The following is a 22,209-nucleotide window of genomic DNA, read 5'->3' as shown; positions in this document are numbered from 1 at the left end:
GTATCACCCCTGCTCCTGCATTCATTCTACACAACAGACTCCACTGTGTAGGAGACCTCCCCCAATATATTCAGCATGTGTTATTATTCCTACATCTGAGTGAAAAGGTTACACTTGGGCCACCGTAACCTGAGGTTTAAATTGCCATTAAGACCTGTGTGGGAGATCGATAGACTTTAACGGTTTTATTTGCAGAGGGTGCCATTCTTCTGATGGCTGTATCAAGTTATAGTCAATTAAAAGCCTCTTCCAGCTCACAGTAACGAAACCTGAGCTATGTCAATAAAGAACTTGTCATATGTCAGTTGTGCAGAGGTGAGGACGGAGTCAAGCGCAGGACACAGAACTGAGTAAAATAACATACTTTACTGTGAAAAATAAATCAGCCAAAATAATCCACGCAGGGATAACAAACCCTAACACACACGACTAACACAAACCAGGAATAATCACGCACAAAACATCATGGGAACTAGAGGGTTAAATAGGGAAATAATAATAACTTAATGGGAACCAGGTGTGTGCACTCAAGACATAACAAATGGAAAACAGAAACATGGATCGGTGGCAGCTAGAAAGCCGGTGACGACCACCGCCCGAACAAGGAGAGGCACCAACTTCGGCGGAAGTCGTGACAGACCTGCAGCATGCAAGAGGAAAATGTGCCCTGCTCTGTATTTTAACTGTAATCAATGTGTTGCTCTTTATTTGGGATGAAAAACATGAAAAACCTACCATCTGGCTTTATATTTGCTAGCGTCATTGTCTCCATTTTGGTTGGGGGATTTCATTAAAACACAACCTGTAGATGGGTAGAGCCATTGGTTGGATGGAGAGAGTTTATGAAGGTAGATTATAGTGAGTAATTTTTGTTCATCATTTTGGATGAATCTAGATGAGTGTAATGGTTCCTAACATGATGGACCAGTGCACCCGTGTCATCTCTAGCTTTGATGTCCTGTGTTCTAGTATTATGTGTTCTAGTATTGAAAAATCTTTATCTTTGATGTCTTCAATGGCATTTCTTTAACGCAGGATAGATAGCTCAGTTAGGAGCAGTAATGTTAACAAACGTAACTGCCAAAATAATGGAAACACTCAAGTAAATGAGGGATACAAAGTATATTGAAAGCAGGTGCTTCCACACAGGTGTGGTTCCTGACTTAGTTAAGCAAACTGATGAGCTTGAAAACGATGTAATCCATATGCCATGGCTGTCTGTCATCAGATCTCAATCCAATTGAACACTTATGGGAGATTCTGGAGCGGCGCCTGAGACAGCGTTTTCCACCACCATCAACAAAACACCAAATTATGGAATTTCTTGTAGAAGAATGGTGTCGCATCCCTCCAATAGAGTTCCAGACACTTGTAGAATCTATGCCAAGGTGCATTGAAGATGTTCTGGCTTGTGGTGGCCCAGCGCCCTATTAAGACATTTTATATGGGTGTTTCCTGTATTTTGGCAGTTACCTGTAGGTGAACTATAGTACCTCCGCTAAGTTGAGGATATCTTGGATAATAGAAGATATTCATAAGACTTGCATATAGTGTAGGATCTTAATTTGTGCCAGTTTGTTACAGCAGGAAAATAATCCTGCAGCAACTGGTAATGTGAATTATTACAGTATGTGGATTATACACTGAACAAAAATATAATCTCAACATGTAATGTGTTGGTCCCATGTTTCATGCAGTGGCAGCTGGTGCGAGGAGCTATAGGACGACGTGCTCATTTTAATGGCTGGAACAGAATTAATGGAATGGTATCAAACACATCAAACATATGGAAACCACATGTTTGACTCTGTTCCATAATTCTATTCCAGCAATTACAATGAGCCCGTCCTCCTATAGCTCCTCCCACCAGCCTCCACTTGTTCCATAAACTGAAGAAAAGAAAATCCCAGAAATGTTCCATATGCACAAAAAGCTTATTTCTCTCAAAATGTGCACAAATCGGTTTACATACCTGTTAGTGAGCATTTCTCCACCCACCTGATATATCAAGAAGCTGATTAAACAGCATAATCATTACACAGGTGCACCTTGAGCTGGGGACAGTAAAAGGCCACTCTAAAATGTGCAGTTTTGTCACACAACACAAGGCCACAGATGTCTCAAGTTTTGAGGGAGTGTGCAATTGGCATGCTGACTGTAGGAATGTCCCCCTGAGCTGTTGCCAGAGAATTGAATGTTCATTTCTCTACCCTAAGCCACCTCCAATGTCGTTTTAGAGAATTTGGCAGTACGTCCAACCGGCATCACAACCGCATACCACATGTAACCACACCAGCCCAAGACCTCCACATCCGGCTTCTTCACCTGTGGGATCGTCTGATCCCAGCCACCCGGAAAAGCTGATGAAACTGTGGGTTTGCACAACCGAAGAATTTCTGCTCGTGCTCGTCGTCCTCACCAGGTCTTGACCTGACTGCAGTTCGGCGTAGTAACCAACTTTACCTTCGATGGCCACTGGCACGCTGAAGAAGTGTGCTCTTCACAGATGAATTCCGGTTTCAACTGTACCAGGCAGATGGCAGACTGCGTGTATGGTGTCATGTGCGCAAGCGGTTTGCTGATGTCAACGTTGTGAACAGAGTGCCCCATGGTGGCAGTGGGGTTTTGGTATGGGCAGGCATAAGCTACGGACAACGAACACAATTGCATTTTATCCTGAGGCCCATTGTTGTGCCATTCATCCGCCGCCATCACCTCATGTTTCAGCATGATAAAGCAAGGCCCCATGTCACAAGGATCTGTACACAATTCCTGGAAGCTGAAAATGTCCCAGTTCTTCCATGGTCTGCATACTCACCAGACATGTCACCCATTGAGCATGTTTGGGATGCTCTGGATCGACGTGTACGGCAGTGTGTTCCAGTTCCCGCCAATATCCAGCAACTTCGCACAAGAGTGGAACAACGTTCCACAGGCCACAATCAACAGCCTGATCAACTCTAGGTGAAGGAAATGTGTTGCGCTGCATGATGCAAGTGGTGGTCACACCAGATACTGACTGGTTTTCTGATCCACGCCCATAGATTAGTGCCTAATGAATTTATTTCAATTGACAAATTTCCTTATAGGAACTGTAACTCAGTAAAATATTTGAAATTGTTGCATGTTTCGTTTATATTTTTGTTCAGTATAATAAATGGACATTCTTGTAAGGGTTGATACATTTTTCGTAAAGGGAAAATCAAGTCTGAAATTTCAGAGGAAATTACAAACTTCAGAAGCCTTTTAAAACCTCAAATATACTACAAGTTTTAAATGTGCTCCATTGCAGGTAAGTTCTTCTGCAATGTGGTGATCAAATTAAGATCCTACATTTGTAATACGAACTAGTGCACGTAGTCCACTAAGGACGGTACTGTATAACTGGTACACTCATCTGGAATGAGTGGCAATTCCAGTCCTCGGGGGCCTGATTGGTGTCGCAGTTTTGCCCCAGCCCCAGCTAACACACCTGACTCCAATAATCAACTAATCATGATCTTTAGTTTACAATGCAATTTGATTTATCAGCTGTGTTTGCTAGGGCTGGAGAAACATTGTGAAACCAATCAGGCCCCCGAGGACTGGAGTTTCCCACCCCTGAATTGTCAGGACTCAACCATCTATTCCATGCCTTTCCTCTTGCAGGGTAAAGCTGGCGGTCCAGGGGAGAGAGGCCTACCAGGGAAGCCTGTGAGTACCTTACATTACATTCACCTATCTCCATTACTTTGGCAGGTTTGATTGACAGGTTTGATTGACATGAGGTAAAGAGACCAACACCAGACCTACATGAGAATATGTATTAAAAGTCCCACCCCTATAAAGAATTTCGACCAGTTTTCTACCTGTTATATAGGCCCCCATTACAATTATTTCCACCACAGCTTTCTACCTGTAATACAGTCCCAGCCCTATAAAGAACTCCCACCACTGCTTTCTACCTGAAATATATGCCCCAATTAAAATCATTTCCACCACAGCTTTCTACCTGTAAAATAATCCTGGCTCTATAAAGAATTTCCACCACTTCTTTCTACCTGTAATATAGGCCCCGATTAAAGGTGGTGTATAAAATACTAATTTCATCCATTAAAGTAACCTAGATTGACATGAAGTGTGTGTGTGTGTGTGTGTGTGTGTGTGTGTGTGTGTGTGTGTGTGTGTGTGTGTGTGTGTGTGTGTGTGTGTGTGTGTGTGTGTGTGTGTGTGTGTGTGTGTGTGTGTGTGTGTGTGTGTGTGTGTGTGCAGGCACATATCTTAAATCAGAGTTATTTTTATGTGCTCTAGAGAACAACATATACTTAGTTTTACCTACATTTAGTAGAGTACCGAAATGAAGCTCCTCACAAGCTAGCAGTGAACATTTTGCAGAAACATAACGCTTTGTTGCATATCTCACTGCTTTCTTCCATGCGCTGTTCCCTCCTGATGCCAAATAATTCACACGTATTAATATTAATTCAATGGATTGTGGTCAGTAAACCCATGGAATATGGTGTAAATAATATATTTTTTAAATCTATTAGCATGTACAAATGAAGTGCATAACTATATCGTAATTTTCCATGAAGAAAAATTGTTGGGAAAAGTATTTGTAATTTTATTGCAATGTTTTCAGAAACCATGTCCAATATTTGATTGGCAACAAAAAAAAGCCTCATGTTGATGATGGTCACTGTTGATGATGGTTACTGCTAACTAATGTGAGCTAGTCATGCTACGCACTAATTCTAGTTACGTGCAATATAGCAGGATTGGGATTCTAGGCTGCCAGCCTTTGGATTATGTTGGAACTGCATAAACGCCACAACTTTTGCAGATAATGTGTAAAAACGCAGGCACCAAACACGTTTGAAAATCATGATTTTATAATATTTGTGGTAATAAATCACAGATTCCAAGGTCAATTAGCTACAGGACAATATTTCTAATTAATTACACAAAAACAAACTTCACAATTATACGCACATGTACCAGCATACAATCCTTTCTCCAAATAAAGATTCACTGTTTGTGAGTTATATTACTCAGTACTAGGATGTTAGTCCATCCATAAAGATTAGAAATTATACAAAATTAAACTGTAGGTGCAAACCTGTCTATGACTTCACTCTTTCCCAAGCGTGGTAGTATGTATATCTTTGTCAATTGTCATGATGCATTCTATCTTGGGTCATTGGGCTCCTAAGCCAGGTATGTAGATGTCTTAATTAATGCACTGAAAGATGTCTCACAAATGCTAACTGGGATGGTCAGCGTGGCCTGTATGATTGCCTTCAGTGATGGGAACATATCAGGGTCTAACAATTTATACACACAGGACATGTCAAAAGTGGCATCTTTCTTTTTTGAGAGGTAATGTTTAGCAAGGACTACCTTCTCTGGCTTGAGAGGAATATGCCATGTTTGTCTTGTGTGGGCCTCCCCTCTCTATGTTCTCTCTCTGTCCTGTCTGGTAACCTTTCTCTATGTTCTCTCTCTGTCCTGTCTGGTAAACTCTCTCTATGTTCTCTCTCTGTCCTGTCTGCTAACCTCTCTTCCTTGCTGTCTGAAGTTCTGCTTCCCTGGATCTCCTATATTATTACAGAGATGGCATAGTGTCAGTGCCGTAGCAATATGGAGAATCCTGATCAGACAAACATACAGAGAAGCAATATATGCACACACACACAACATGAACAACAGGCAAATAACGTGTACCTGAATTTTTTCACTCAATCTTAAACCTGATTAACATTCAAATGTCTTACCCTTCACAAACCACAATAGCTGTGTTCTCTCTGTTGCTTTAGCAACAACATCGAAATGCGTGCAGCCATGGGGCAAAACAGATGAGGTTGGCTTAAATTGTTAACATGTAAGCTTTATTTAGTCTCCAATGTTTATTGAAAACAAATACATTTGCACAATGACCACGTGTTGTTTCAGAAACATTGTTATAGTTATTGGTTAGCTAGCCAGAGAATGTTTGCCGTATTTGCATTGTCATGAAATCAGTCAAAACACCTCAAAACAAGACATGGTATCAATAACTTGATGAAACATGCTGAAATAGGCCACAAATTATTCCCCACATGGCAGTGTCATTCTTGCTAGCAATCTGGCCATCCAGAATCACAACAGACTGACTTATGCCCTATGGAAGCGTGCACATCGTTGTTCGTGACGTTGTCAGCCAACCCATCTATGTAGCTAGATGCTAAATAATTATATTGTAAACACACACACTCACAATGTATTCACTTACTCCTGCAAATACAACAACCGTCTCTGTGTTTACTGAGCTGCATCTTCAATTCCGTATGTCCATCTTCTATAAATTGGAAACAAATTACTCAGCTGTCCAGCTTTGTTTTTCAACAGATAGCTACAGTTGAAGTCGGAAGTTTACATACGCTTAGGTTGGAGTCATTAAAACTCGTTTTTCAACCATTCCACAAAAGTCTTGTTAACAAACTATAGTTTTGGCAAGTCGGTTCGGACATCTACTTTGTGCATTTTTTCCAACAATTGTTTACAGACAGATTATTTCACTTATAATTCACTGTATCACAATTCCAGTGGGTCAGAAGTTTACATACACAAAGTTGACTGTGCCTTTAAACAGCTTGGAAAATTCCAGAAAATTATGTCATGGCTTTAGAAGCTTCTGGTAGGCCAATTGACATCATTTGAGTCAATTGGAGGTGTACCTGTGGATGTATTTCAAGGCCTACCTTCAAACTCAGTCCCTCTTTGCTTGACTTTATGAGAAAATCAAAAGAAATCAGCCAAGACCTCAGAAAAAAATTGTAGACCTCCACAAGTCTGGTTCATCCTTGGGAGCAATTTCCAAATGCCTGAAGGTACCTTGTTCATCTGTACTAAGAATAGTACGCAAGTATAAACACCATGGGACCACGTAGCCGCCATACCGCTCAGGAAGGAGACGCGTTCTGTCTCCTAGAGATGAACATACTTTGGTGCGAAAAGTGCAAATCAATCCCAGAACAACAGCAAAGGACCTTGTGAAGATGCTGGAGGAAACAGGTACAAAAGTATCTATATCCACAGTAAAAACGAGTCCTATATCGACATAACCTGAAAGGCCACTCAGCAAGGAAGAAGCCACTACTCCAAAACCACCATAAAAAAGCCAGACTAAGGTTTGCAACTGCACATGGGAACAAAGATCGTACTTTTTGGAGAAATGTCCTCTGGTCTGATGAAACCAAAATAGAACTGTTTGGCCATAATGACCATCGTTATGTTTGGAGGAAAAAGGGGAAGGCTTGCAAGCCGAAGAACACCATCCCAACCGTGAAGCACGGGGGTGGCAGCATCATGTTGTGGGGGTGCTTTGCTGCAGGAGGGACTGGTGCACTTCACAAAATAGATGGCTTCATGAGGGAGGAAAATGATGTGGATATATTGAAGCAACATCTCAAGGTATCAGTCAGGAAGTTAAAGCTGGGTTGCAATTGGATCTTCCAAATGGACAATGACCCCAAGAATACTTCCAAAGTTGTGGCAAAATGGCTTAAGGACAACAAAGTCAAGGTATTGGAGTGGCCATCACAAAGCCCTGACCTCAATCCCATAGAAAATGTGTGGGCAGAACTGAAAAAGCGTGTGCGAGCAAGGAGGCCTACAAACCTGACTCAGTTACACCAGCTCTGTCAGGAGGAATGGGCCAAAATTCACCCAACTTATTGTGGGACGCTTGTGGAAGGGTACACGAAATGCTTGACCCAAGTTAAACAATTGAAAGGCAATGCTACCAAATACTAATTGAGTGTATGTAAACTTCTGACCCACCGGGAATGTGATGAATGAAATAAAATCTGAAATAAATCATTCTCTACTATTATTATTTCACAATCTTAAAATAAAGTGGTGATCCTAACTGACCTAAGACAGGGAATTTTATTAGAATTAAATGTCAGGAATTGTGAAAAACTGAGTTTAAATGTATTTGGCTAAGGTGTTTGTAAACTTCCGACTTCAACTGTAGCTAATTGAGCTGACGTTACCAAAAGTAGCTAACGTCATGTTAGCCTTAAGTTAGCTAGCTATCTTTATTAGCAATTTTTTGCATATTTGGACAATACTTGATTAGACAGTAATTGGTTAGTTAGTGATACTTTGTCGGGTGGTGAACAGAGCTCCAGCAGTTTCATTCAGTGTCCAGATAGTTAATCAGTAACTGTACTGTCAAAACCCTGCTCATGAAATCTGTTAGCTAGACTGAGTAGTCCCTCACGTTAGTTAGTCAGTTAGTCAGTTAGTTAGCTTAACATTATCTGTCAGTGCAGCTTTTGAGTCAATATGTTGAAATGTACTCAAATCTGGCTTACTGTGAGGTCAATAACTCTGAATAACATCATCATGGGCTAACAAAATGTGCTATAGTAATAGCAAGCTAACAAAGTTTACCTCGATTCTGTCACGTTAGCTAGGAGTGGTGGGTGTGGAGTCAAGCGCAGAGAGCAAAGTTCCAAATGAGAATGTTTATTCCAAATATGGGTCAAGCCAAAAACCACAGGCACAAATGACCACAAAGACAGGAACGAAAACAAACCGTATAGGAATAAACCACGAACATCCACTGACAGAAAAATAAACAAGCCCGCACAAAAGCAGGCGGGCCCTGAAGGCTTAAATAGCCCTGAATTAACGACAGACAAGAAACAGGTGAAAACAATTAAGACAAAACCAACAGGGAAAAGGAATCGGTGGCAGCTAGTAGACCGGTGACGACGACCGCCGAGCGCCGCCCGAACAGGGAGAGGAGCCACCTTCGGTGGAAGTCGTGACAGATTCTCCTTCTCATCTTTGTGTTCTCTCCGTCAGAGACTGAACAGTCGCCCGCATACGGCGGAATATCATTTTTGGGGACGAATTAAAAATGTCTTTGGTGAACCACTTTGACTCCACCTCCTAAAGTGCCACCGTACACAGAAATGCTGGTTTTAGGCAGCACTGAAAAGGCAGGCCAGGGCCCATGTTTGGAGTATTCATTGCAGTGGAGACTAGCTTATTTTACACCATCCCAGCAGGGCAAAAGACTCAGGGCTGGGACAAAATCATTCGGGGCTATAGCCACGAAAGCCCGGGTCTAGTGATGTCAATGGCCTGTTCCATAGTACCATGACCTTGTGGCTGGTGTGTGCTTCTATCCCCTTGTGTTCCTGGCGGCGTTAAACTGAGACTGGGATGTTTTCAATGTTGTAACAGTCTTCACTACGGGGGAAAATATCTGCTTTTCTACTTAGTTAATGATGGATTGCAGTGTTGTGATATAACCACTGAAGGATAAAATGATTCCCTACTGACGGGAAATGTGATTAAAGAAACATACAGACAAAAGTGCTTATTATTATCAAGTGAGCTGCACACAATTCATAGTGTTGGCTGCTGTTAGCCCAGTACAAACATTTCTCTCTGCATCTCTGTGTATCTGTGGCTAGCCAGACATGATGATCCCTAACTAGAGATTGCCTGGTAGAGCCTGATGCATGCTCACTGACTCCTGGATCCATTCACAGATGCTTGGCTTGCTTGTTTGGTTTGATAAATTACCTATTTTCAGCTCTGTTAAGTCAGACTTGGCGTAACACATGACAAACTTTGTTTCTAGGTGTTATTAACTGATGTGCCGCATGCCCCCCCACAGACACACAAACACACACATACTAGCAGCGACCTGTCCTGCTCAGCATCTAAATGCCATCATTTGTCATTTGCATAGAGCAAGGTCTATGTTCAAACAGGTCAGGGGGATCATTTAGGGATCGAACCACCCGGTTTATAACAGGTAATTTCTCATGAGCAGTAAAACACACAATAATGCAGCTGGAACTCCCAACTTGTATAACATGGTGAGACCATGAAATCCCCATCAGACATCTCTACTGTACATTGATCTATAGAAGAGTGGGCTTTTAGAGTTGGGTGCTGCAGAGTGGGCTTTTAGAGTGGGGTTTACTCCAGTAACTAACAGTATGCTTACTCCAGTAACTAACAGTACGTTTACTCCAGTAACTAACAGTACGTTTACTCCAGTAACTAACAGTATGTTTACTCCAGTAACTAACAGTACGTTTACTCCAGTAACTAACAGTACGTTTACTCCAGTAACTAACAGTACGTTTACTCAGGTAACTAACAGTACGTTTACTCAGGTAACTAACAGTATGTTTACTCCAGTAACTAACAGTACGTTTACTCCAGTAACTAACAGTATGTTTACTCCAGTAACTAACAGTACGTTTACTCCAGTAACTAACAGTACGTTTACTCAGGTAACTAACAGTACGTTTACTCAGGTAACTAACAGTATGTTTACTCCAGTAACTAACAGTATGTTTACTCCAGTAACTAACAGTACGTTTACTCCAGTAACTAACAGTACGTTTACTCAGGTAACTAACAGTATGTTTACTCCAGTAACTAACAGTATTTTTACTCCAGTAACTAACAGTACGTTTACTCCAGTAACTAACAGTACATTTACTCCAGTAACTAACAGTACATTTACTCCAGTAACTAACAGTATGCTTACTCCAGTAACTAACAGTACGTTTACTCCAGTAACTAACAGTATTTATACTCCAATAACTAACAGTATTTTTACTCCAATAACTAACAGTATTTTTACTCCAATAACTAACAGTATGTTTACTCCAGTAACTAACAGTACGTTTACTCCAGTAACTAACAGTACGTTTACTCAGGTAACTAACAGTACGTTTACTCCAGTAACTAACAGTACGTTTACTCCAGTAACTAACAGTACGTTTACTCCAGTAACTAACAGTACGTTTACTCAGGTAACTAACAGTACGTTTACTCCAGTAACTAACAGTACGTTTACTCCAGTAACTAACAGTACGTTTACTCCAGTAACTAACAGTACGTTTACTCAGGTAACTAACAGTACGTTTACTCCAGTAACTAACAGTACGTTTACTCAGGTAACTAACAGTATGTTTACTCCAGTAACTAACAGTATGTTTACTCCAGTAACTAACAGTACGTTTACTCAGGTAACTAACAGTACGTTTACTCCAGTAACTAACAGTACGTTTACTCCAGTAACTAACAGTACGTTTACTCCAGTAACTAACAGTACGTTTACTCCAGTAACTAACAGTACATTTACTCCAGTAACTAACAGTATGTTTACTCCAGTAACTAACAGTATGTTTACTCCAGTAACTAACAGTACGTTTACTCCAGTAACTAACAGTACGTTTACTCCAGTAACTAACAGTACATTTACTCCAGTAACTAACAGTACATTTACTCCAGTAACTAACAGTATGTTTACTCCAGTAACTAACAGTATGTTTACTCCAGTAACTAACAGTACGTTTACTCCAGTAACTAACAGTACGTTTACTCCAGTAACTAACAGTACATTTACTCCAGTAACTAACAGTATGTTTACTCCAGTAACTAACAGTATGTTTACTCCAGTAACTAACAGTACGTTTACTCCAGTAACTAACAGTATGTTTACTCCAGTAACTAACAGTATGTTTACTCCAGTAACTAACAGTATGTTTACTCCAGTAACTAACAGTACGTTTACTCCAGTAACTAACAGTACGTTTACTCAGGTAACTAACAGTACGTTTACTCCAGTAACTAACAGTACATTTACTCCAGTAACTAACAGTACGTTTACTCCAGTAACTAACAGTACATTTACTCCAGTAACTAACAGTACATTTACTCCAGTAACTAACAGTATGTTTACTCCAGTAACTAACAGTATGTTTACTCCAGTAACTAACAGTATGTTTACTCCAGTAACTAACAGTATGTTTACTCCAGTAACTAACAGTACGTTTACTCCAGTAACTAACAGTATGTTTACTCCAGTAACTAACAGTACGTTTACTCCAGTAACTAACAGTATGTTTACTGCCGTGAGGAAACTATTTAAAGCTAACAAAGATCTGACAGGCAGCGTAGAGGAACTCAATATTCTCCCCAGTCACCTCTAGAGCCACAGCGCCATCTTGTGTTCAGTATTGAAAAATACATATTTGAGGGACAGAGTGACTAAGCAAAGCTCTGAAGTCATCTGCTCTTTCATATCATCTTCCTTAAATGACTGCATGCACTTTATGATAGTGTCATTGAATAATGGCTTTCTTAACCGCCACCATCTTTCAGCCTGGATGTTCCTTTCACTTCCCGCTGACAAATTAGGGGAGCATTTGTGCACACAGAGCTTTGATTTACAGTTTCAATAAAAGTATTCCCATGTTATAAGAACTCATGATTTATTTCTGTTTTCAGCTCTCTTTCTCTCTGAGGGCATTTGTAAGAAGAGTTCTGAGAATTACCAGTCCCCTCCATCTTTCCTCCATTCCTTTTTCATCTGTTTGCTCTGTGCTGTACAGACAGATTTCAGTTGGTCATTGTGTTATGTGATCTAGGGTAGTGCTGTACACTTACCATTACAACAGCGGTTGAAGAGAAAACCTACAGGAGGGTAGCTCTCCATGAACAGGGTTGGAGAGAACCTACAGGAGGGTAGCTCTCCAGGAACAGGGTTGGAGAGAGAACCTACAGGAGGGTAGCTCTCCAGGAACAAGGATGGAGAGAACCTACAAGAGGGTAGCTCTCCAGGAACATGGTTGGAGAGAGAACCTACAGGAGGGTAGCTCTCCACGAACAAGGTTGGAGAGAGAACCTACAGGAGGGTAGCTCTCCAGGAACATGGTTGGAGAGAGAACCTACAGGAGGGTAGCTCTCCAGGAACAGGGTTGGAGAGAGAACCTACAGGAGAGTAGTTCTCCACGAACAAGGGTGGAGAGAGAACCTACAGGAGGGTAGATCTCCAGGAACAGGGTTGGAGAGAGAACCTACAGGAGGGTAGCTCTCCACGAACAAGGGTGGAGAAAGAACCTACAGGAGGGTAGATCTCCAGGAACATGGTTGGAGAGAGAACCTACAGGAGGGTAGCTCTCCAGGAACAAGGATGGAGAGCCCTGCTAGAGAGTCCTGCTGTATACGTACCATTACAACAGGGGTTGTAAATAGTAGACCACTTAAAGGTCCCTTATAGTACAAGTACAGGAGTATCATGGCAAACTGGAAGACTGGCCAATAGTTTCTATGCTCAGACCATCAGGCTGCTGAAAAGCCACCACTAGTCAGCTACCTGCTCCCCCCTCCCCCCTGCTACGCCCCCCTGCTACTCCCCCTATGGACCCCCCCCCCCCCCCCCCCCCCAACTGACTTTTACTCTGCCCCCACCCCAACAACATTCATTACTGTTCCAGTTGTTAATATGTATATTTTAGTTTTTTTAATTATAATTGTTGTTTTTTTATCCACACCCCCTCAATGGTCATGCCGCTCCTCCTATGGTCATTCCCCCCACCCCCTAAACAGCCTTTACTCTGCCTCCATTCCAATGGACATGTATTTATTCATCACTGATACAGTTATGATTTCTATAGTTCTATTTCTATTGTTGTTTTTTATTACCATTTTCATTATTTTATTTCACTTAGTTCTGCATGTTGGAGCTCGAAGCCTAAGATTTTAACTTTACCCTGCAATCACACCTGCAACCCTGACTATTAAAAACTCTGAATCTGAATCTATGAGGGGACCTTTAAGCCTGTGAAAGATTTACCACAGAGATGATTAAAGGCCCAATCCAGCTGTTTTTTATATAAACATCAAATCATTTCTGGGTAACAATTAAGTACCTTGCTGTAATAGTTTTCCATTTCTCAACCAATCATTTTGCTAGGACTGTCTGGGAGTTGTCTGAGTGGGGAGGGGGAGGGCACCTGAAAAGTAGCTGTTATTGGAAGAGAGGTTTGGAACTCACTTTGTTATCAGTCTATTAACTTAATTGATGCCTGGTGATGTCAACAGGCAGGCTGAACTCCACCCATGCCAAACATTCTGATTAGAAGGTCCTATGTAGATTGTAATTTCAACCAGCAGGAAATAACACTGACTTTTACAGTGTTCGTTTCAGAAGCTGTTGTACAATATGATACAGAGCACATGAGAAACTGAATTTTAACTGCACTGGACCTTTTAAGACATAGCCCTAACTTTGACATCATGACTTTGCACTTTAGTATGTTCATAACTTGATGTGAATGATGTGACATACATTGCTGGGACAAAGACCTTTTGAGATGGCTAAAGGTTGTGTATGTTGTGTCTCCTGTGTAACAGAGCCTGGGTTAGTCATGATGGAGAATGGATGTGCATAGAATATCACACTGATCCTAGATTAATAAAGCAACCAAATATTTCAGATCAGATGTAATACCTTTGATACACATTTGATATGCTTGATAAACCACATTCAATAGCTTCCTTCCCCAGTTGTAACAGAAACTGCTTCCTCAGTGTTTGTGTTCAGGATGCTATGGATCAAGTTCAAGCGTCAAGTTCACAGGCTTGTCCCTTCCCAACTTCTCAAAGGGGATTTTTCCATTCCTGGAATATTAGATGTACACTTTATTTTCTGCAGACTTACTGTTTTTTATGTTTGTTTCTCCAGACCAATCAGATCCATTGATAGTGTCTTTTGTAGGCTCTGTATCTGGTTAAGTTCAGCCTGTAATAGTATGTTGGTGAACTTTGACCTCTGTCTCTCTCTCAGGGGCAAGCTGGGATCCCTGGCAGCACAGGAGAGAGGGGTGCCCATGGTGAACCAGTGAGTATCGACCAACCAATCAAACAGTTGTCATAAAGTTCTTTACAGGAACCCTGCCTAGACCCCTAAAGTGTAAGCAGCAACACAGTGGGCAGGAAAACTCCCTAAAAGGAATAAATCTCATGACCTCTCTTAGCGTGATGAGGGCCAGGAGTTTTCTGACCTAACCACACAACCTGATAGGGGAACACTCTGGGTCTTACCTATGACACTTTGGCTGTGTTTGTGTAAACGCAGCCACTGTGGCTGTGGCTGTGATTGTTCTGTGGTATAGGAATGTCAAACAGACTATCCCTGTGAGGTGAACATGTATTATTAAAACTATTAAGCCTCTCTTCCTCCTGAGGCCTTTGGACTTTGTGTTGGTGTTGGTCTCTTATGTTTTTATTTCTAATAATTTAATCAGCTCTGGTATTACTCCCGCACCCTGAATCAGTTGTTCCAGGGCTCTGTAAAACGCAAGCTGTAAAGAGCGGTGTGATTTCATGTGGCTGATGGGATGTGAGTGTGACTAATGATTCCAGCTTTGATGCTGACAAACACACACTCAGGCACGCAGACACACACACGGAGAGACACACACACAGACAAACACACACAGACAAATACACACACACAAACACACTTAACCCCCGCTGTCACGAACGTCGTAGTGAGGAGACCAAAGCGCAGCGTGATGTGAATACATACTTTTAATGTAAGACGAATGAACACGAAGAACACTAAACAAACTAACAAAACGAACGTGAATGCTATAAACAATGAGTGCAGACATGCAACAATGAGTGCAGACATGCAAAGAGACAACGATAAACAGCTGCCTCTGATTGGGAACCAATCTAGGCCACCATAGACCTACATATGTCTAGACTAGACACACACACCTAGACATACAAAAAAACCTAGACAAGACAAAAACACACATACCACCCTCGTCACACCCTGACCTAACCAAAATAATAAAGAAAACAAAGAATACTAAGGTCAGGGCGTGACACCCACATTATCCCTCTCAAGCATTAGTCTCCAAATTCTCATATTTCATGGAAAACAGTGGACCCTTTCAGAGCATCAAGAATGTCAAACAGTCAAATACAATTTATTTGACTAAAATATTTCAAAAAGCTCTACAGTCATCAAATCAAATCACATTTTATTTGTCACATACACACGGTTAGCAGATGTTAATGCGAGTGTAGCGAAATGCCTGTGCTTCTAGTTCCAACAATGCAGTAATATCTAACAAGTAATCTAACAATTCCCCACCAACTACCTAATACACACAAATCTAAAGGGGTGAATGAGAATATGTACATGTAAGTATATGGATGAGCGATCTCCGAGCGGCATAGGCAAGGTGCGATAAATGGTATAAAATACAGTATATACATGTGATATGAGTAATGTAAGATATGTAAACATCATTAAAGTGGCATTATTTAGAGTGCATTGTATAAAGTGACTAGTGATCCATTTATTAATGGCACGACTTCCGCCGAAGTCGGTCCCTCTCCTTGTTCGGTCGGCGTTCGGCGGTCGACGTCACCGGCATTTTCCATTTGTTTTGTCTTTGTTTTCTACACACCTGGTTTCTATTCCCCAATTATATGTTCATTATTTAACCCTCTGTTTCCCCCATGTTGGTGTGCGTGTTTGCCTGATTCCATGCACCAGTTACCCACAGCCTGACAATTAAAGTCGCCAGTGATTGGGTCTCAATGTAGGCAGCAGCCTCTCTGAGTTAGTGATTGCTGTTTAGCAGTCTGATGGCCTTGAGATAGAAGCTGTTTTTCAGTCTGTCGGTCCCACATTTGATGCACCTGTACTGTCCTCGCCTTCTGGATGGTAGCGGTGTGAACAGGCAGTGGCTCTGGAGGTTGATGTCCTTGATGATCTTTTTGTCCTTCCTGTGACATCAGGTGCTGTAGGTGTCATGGAGGGCAGGTAGTTTGCCTCCAGTGTTCCGTTGTGCAGACCGCACCACCCTCTGGAAAGCCTTGCGGTTGAAGGCGGTGCAATTACCGTATCGTGGGAGACAATCACAAATACAGGTCAAACAGATTAGGGCGTGACAGCAGGGCTGTCGAATGCCACATTTCTATGATACAGCCCAACAAGATGCTCTCGATTGTGCATCTGTAAAAGTTTGTCAGAGTTTTGGGTGACAAGCCAAATTTCTTCAGCCTCCTGAGGTTCTTCACCACACTGTCTGTGTGGGTGGACCATTTCAGTTTGTCTGTGATGTGTACGCCGAGGAACTCAAAACTTTCCACCTTCTCCACTGCTGTCATGCCCTGCTGTCACGCCCTGATCTGTTTCACCTGTCTTTGTGATTTTCTCCCACCTCCAGGTGTCACCTGTTTTCCCCATCTCTCTGTGCCAGTTCGTCTTGTTTTGCCAAGTCAATCAGTGTTTCTCCTAGCTCCTATCTTTCCCAGTCTCTGTTTTTTCCTAGCCCTCCTGGTTTTGACCCTTGCCTGTCCTGACCTCGAGCCTGCCTATCGCCTGGTACTGTTTGGACTCTGACCTGGTTTATGAACTCTCGCCTGTCCCCGACCTGCCTTTTCCCTACCCCTTTTGTTATGATAACTATCGGAGCTCAACTATCTGCTTCCTGTCTGCATTTGGGTTTCGCCTTGTGCCCTTATAACTGCTGTCCCTTCTATGTGGATAGGGGGGTACTCCCTCTACTGTTTCCTGAAGTTTTGAACAAAGATCATCTCCTTTGTTTTGTTGACATTGAGTGAGAGGTTGTTTTCCTGACACCACACTCCGAGTGCCCTCACCTCCTCGCTGTAGTTGGTAATCAAGCCCACTACTGTTGTGTCGTCTTCAAACTTGATGATTGAGTTGGAGGCTTGGATGGCCACGCAGTCGTGGGTGAACAGGGAGTACAGGAGGGGGCTGAGTGTTGAGGGTCAGCGAAGTAGAGATGTTGTTTCCTACCTTCACCACCTGGAGGCGGCCCATCAGAAAGTCCAAGACCCAGTTGCACAGGGTGGGGTTGAGACCCAGGGCCTCCAGCTTGATGATGAGCTTGGAGGGTACTATGGTGTTGAATGCTGAGTGGTAGTCAATGAACAGCATTCTTACGTAGGTATTAATTTTGTCCAGATGGGATAGGGCAGTGTGCAGTGTGATGGCGATTGCATCGTCTGTGGACCTGTTGGGACAGTATGCAAACTGAAGTGGGTCTATGGTGGCTGGTAAGGTGGAGGTGATATGATTATTGACAAGTCTCTCAAAGCACTTCATGATGACAGAAGTGAGTGCTACGGGGCGGTAGTCATTTAGTTCAGTTATCTTTGCCTTCTTGGGTACAGGAACAATGGATGCCATCTTGAAGCATGTGGGGACAACAGACTGGGATAGGGAGCATTTGAGGACACGGCTAGGGATGCCATCTGGGCCAGCAGCCTTGCGAGGGTTAATAGGTTTAAATGTTTTACTCACGTCAGCCACGGAGAAGGAGATGGGTGGACACAGTCCTTATTAGCGGGCCGTGACAGTGGCACTGTATTATTCTCAAAGCGGGCAAAGAAGGTGTTTAGTTTGTCTGGAAGTGTGACATCGGTGGCTGGATTTCTTTTTGTAGTCCGTGATTTCCTGCCACATACGTCTCGTGTCTGAGCCATTGAATTTGTCGCTGTTCACCTTGTCGCTGTACTGGTGTTTCGCATGTTTGATTGCCTTGCGGAGGGAATAGCTACGCTGCTTATATTCAGACATACTCCCAGACCTCTTTCCATGGTTAAATGCGGTGGATCACGCTTTCAGTTTTGCGCGGATGCCGCCATCCGTCCACGGTTTCTGGTTAGGGTAGGTATATGTTATGGATCAGTTGTTACTTTGAACACAATCAAACCATGATGCGCCACATCACATGATATCACAGTAACCATTGTGGCCTCTGATTGGCTGTTTTTCTCCTCTAGGGGCCCAAAGGACCTGCGGGGGACGCAGGACCTGACGGAGAGCAAGGACATGAGGTACATAACTGTTGTTAAATATCAAGATTGGATCTCATTATTTTGTTGTCGTTTCACTGTGCTTCTGGACACACACTCCCTCATGCTTTTGCACACACAAACACACACACACACACACTTTGTTTTACTTCTCTCTCTTTCCACAGGGAGCTCCTGGCGGAGAGGGGGAGCCAGGTCCAGTTGGAGAACCTGGGATAAAGGTTAGTGTCCTAGAGAATTACTGATTTGGTTTTAAAACCCCCAAAACAAAATGACAAATCAGACAACATGCTAGTGAAGTTTACCGCTTAGCCTACTCACCCATTGAACTTGTACAGAAGATGTACCTCAACATACCCTAGGTATGAAAAATATAAAAAGATGGCATTGTTAAGCTGAGAGCGGTACCAGGTCCTATTAGTACCCAGAAGCCTTTTGGAGGGCCATGGCATCTGTTCATCCCTGTGTTGGGTTATGTCCCCCTGAGGGGACGTGACCTCCTGAGCACTATGAAAACACAGTCAACACTCGCAAATAAAGTACTTACATCGAAGTAATATTTTATTTGGAAGTTGGAATACTCCTGGGCTACAGTACCTCAAGACTCATTTACAGAACTTAGAGTTGAGCTTGTCTTATCATCTTATTTTGTATAAACTCCTGAGCACCTCTGTTGTTGTGTCCCTGCAGGGCCACGGGGGGCCGGTTGGAGGAGAGGGGGAACAAGGACAGCAGGGAATGAGAGTGAGTCCTGACTAAGTCCTTCACAAGACCTTCTGAACACAGTCTATGCTCCTAATCCTGCTCTGCTTGTGTTTGGGATAATCCGATATGCCCGTATATTTACTGTGCCCTCGTTTGATGGAGATGTGTAATCCCTGGGCCGGCGAAGGCCAGGGCAGTGTTGAGAATGATTTGTTTTTGTCTGTTGGACTGTATCAATAACCTTCAGGGATGTCGGAGGAGCCTCTCTCTCCCCTCCCTCTCTCTCCCCCTCTTCTTGGGCCAGGGGAAAGCACTGTAGAGAGAGAGAGGGTCCTTTGTGTCAAAGCTTACTCTCAGAGATCCTGTTGTAGAACTACATTGTATTGTACTGTGATGCAGAAGGATGTGCAATAATTACATAGGTACAGTCTAGTGTAGAAAGTTGAAGACACACCTGTTCTCCAGTCTAAATGTCCATATTATGGATGCTACTGTGTAGCGACTGAGGTTGGGCTGGACGCTCTGCCCAGCCTCTCTCATCGTCAGGCCATGATTTATGACATGGTCCACCAAAGTGGCCCTAATGTCATTGGAAATATGTCTCCATCTATTGCCTGGTCCCCTTCTTTGTTCTTGTCCTCCTCCTACTCCTCTCTTCCTCTTCCTCTCGCTCTCACTGCCTCCATGTTTGCAAAGTTCTCACAAAAGAGGTGAGCTTACCTGAGGTCTATTTGTAGTGCTAAGGCTCAGACTAATTGGTGTTCAATTACTGTATAAATGTTTTCATGTGTGTGTGTGGGTGTTGCCAATTTCAGGAATGTTTTGCATTTTGAATAGAAGTGTTTTCCCAATGATTGCAAAAGATTTCATTCTTGAACGAAGTGTCTAGTGTAAGAAACCGTGTGTAGTGTTTTGCAAGTGTGTTGCAGAATTGCAAACAAAGTGCAAAGCAGAAAATGTGTTTGTACTTTTGGTGCTTTTGTTTAAGGCATGGTTACAAAAGTGAAGGTTTTGGTGCTTTTGTTTAGGGCATAGTTACAAAAGTGAAGGTTTTGGTGCTTTTGTTTAGGGCATGGTTACAAAAGTGAAGGTTTTGGTGCTTTTGTTTAGGGCATGGTTACAAAAGTGAAGGTTTTGATGCTTTTGTTTAGGGCATGGTTACAAAAGTGAAGGTTTTGATGCTTTTGTTTAGGGCATGGTTACAAAAGTGAAGGTTTTGATGCTTTTGTTTAGGGCATGGTTACAAAAGTGAAGGTTTTGATGCTTTTGTTTAGGGCATGGTTACAAAAGTGAAGGTTTTGATGCTTTTGTTTAGGGCATGGTTACAAAAGTGAAGGTTTTGATGCTTTTGTTTAGGGCATGGTTACAAAAGTGAAGGTTTTGGTGCTTTTGTTTGGGGCATGGTTACAAAAGTGAAGGTTTTGGTGCTTTTGTTTAGGGCATGGTTACAAAAGTGAAGATTTTGGTGCTATTGTTTAGGGCATGGTTACAAAAGTGAAGGTTTAGATGCTTTTGTTTAGGGCATGGTTACAAAAGTGAAGTTTTTGATGCTTTTGTTTAGGGCATGGTTACAAAAGTGAAGGTTTTGGTGCTTTTGTTTAGGGCATGGTTACAAAAGTGAAGGTTTTGATGCTTTTGTTTAGGGCATGGTTACAAAAGTGAAGGTTTTGGTGCTTTTGTTTAGGGCATGGTTACAAAAGTGAAGGTTTTGATGCTTTTGTTTAGGGCATGGTTACAAAAGTGAAGTTTTTGATGCTTTTGTTTAGGGCATGGTTACAAAAGTGAAGGTTTTGGTGCTTTTGTTTAGGGCATGGTTACAAAAGTGAAGGTTTTGGTGCTTTTGTTTAGGGCATGGTTACAAAAGTGAAGGTTTTGATGCTTTTGTCTAAGAATTCACTCTCAGTGTGGAAGCAATCGGCAAAAACTGTAATACAATGGCTTACATATAACGGAAGGAAAATATAATCGTCACAGTCAGGCTCTTTCCAATGTACAACATGTTTCATGCCCTGTGGGTTTGTGTAAGCCTACAATCATACGAGTAAACTATACATACTGGACAGTAAAGCCTAAACATTCCATAGGAACATATTAGCATGGTATTAATTGTAACAGCAGTGACCATGGTTGGCTGAAATAAATGTGATGCTGTGTTTGTAGGGTCTTCCAGGTCCTGCTGGCGAGGATGGGCCCCAGGGAAAAGATGGACCAAAGGTAAACACACTGGACAATAAGCTAAATGAGAAGTCCTTTGCTGTTATTGCTCCTACTTCAGAAGCCTCCTAGAACCTATGTCTCTTTACTCTCCTACTCTTTCGTTCTTGTCATCTTGATCTTTCTCTTCTCCCGCTCTCTCTCTCTCGCTCTCTCTCAGGGAGAGCCAGGTGACTGTGGGCCCATGGGTGAGGCAGGGGACAGGGGGATAGAGGGAGACCCTGGGCCTCCTGGAACCACCGGAGTGGCTGGAAAACGTGGTTTCTCTGTAAGTGTGTCCGTTTATTAGCTAAACTTATGACAAAAAATAATAATGATACAACAATTAAGCTGTACATTAGGTAATGATGCCAATGTGTCCCAGTAGGGGTCAGTATTCTGGGGCACTTGGCGTTCAGTGAGGTCGCTGTCACAATGGAATTGTAACAAAGAAGATGATTTTGTCAGCAGCCATTTTGTCTCCCAGTGTCTAATGAGTTTGCCTCTCTTCTAGGGTCCAGAGGGGAAACAGGGTCCCCCCGGCAACCGAGGACGGCATGGCAAGAAGGTACACACCTGTTTAACTATTAGCATGTGTTGATAAATGACATCACCGATTCCTCATGGGTGTCCGTGCTCTCACAGCTTTACTGT

The 22,209-nt window shown here is 42.5% G+C and overlaps 1 protein-coding gene across 3 annotated transcripts in view; it reads left to right on the top strand.

Moving 5' to 3' along the window:
• LOC120055000 (collagen alpha-1(XXIV) chain-like) overlaps positions 1-22,209 on the top strand; it is a 234,981-nt gene that overhangs the window by 158,958 nt on the left and 53,814 nt on the right. For all 3 annotated transcript variants that reach the window (XR_005477653.1, XM_039002817.1, XM_039002816.1), the window contains 8 exons: positions 3,649-3,693; positions 14,636-14,689; positions 18,625-18,678; positions 18,825-18,878; positions 19,348-19,401; positions 21,523-21,576; positions 21,737-21,844; positions 22,070-22,123. Coding sequence is in view for 2 of the 3 variants with exons in the window: in XM_039002817.1 (XP_038858745.1) it covers positions 3,649-3,693; positions 14,636-14,689; positions 18,625-18,678; positions 18,825-18,878; positions 19,348-19,401; positions 21,523-21,576; positions 21,737-21,844; positions 22,070-22,123 (477 nt within the window). In the remaining variant the exon portion in view is untranslated. The remainder of the gene's footprint in view (positions 1-3,648; positions 3,694-14,635; positions 14,690-18,624; positions 18,679-18,824; positions 18,879-19,347; positions 19,402-21,522; positions 21,577-21,736; positions 21,845-22,069; positions 22,124-22,209) is intronic.

This window comes from Salvelinus namaycush, chromosome 10 (genome assembly GCF_016432855.1).
Source record: "Salvelinus namaycush isolate Seneca chromosome 10, SaNama_1.0, whole genome shotgun sequence".
NCBI lineage: Eukaryota > Metazoa > Chordata > Actinopteri > Salmoniformes > Salmonidae > Salvelinus > Salvelinus namaycush.
The sequence above is the reverse complement of the archived record's forward strand: the minus strand, read 5'-3'. Positions and strand labels throughout refer to the sequence as shown.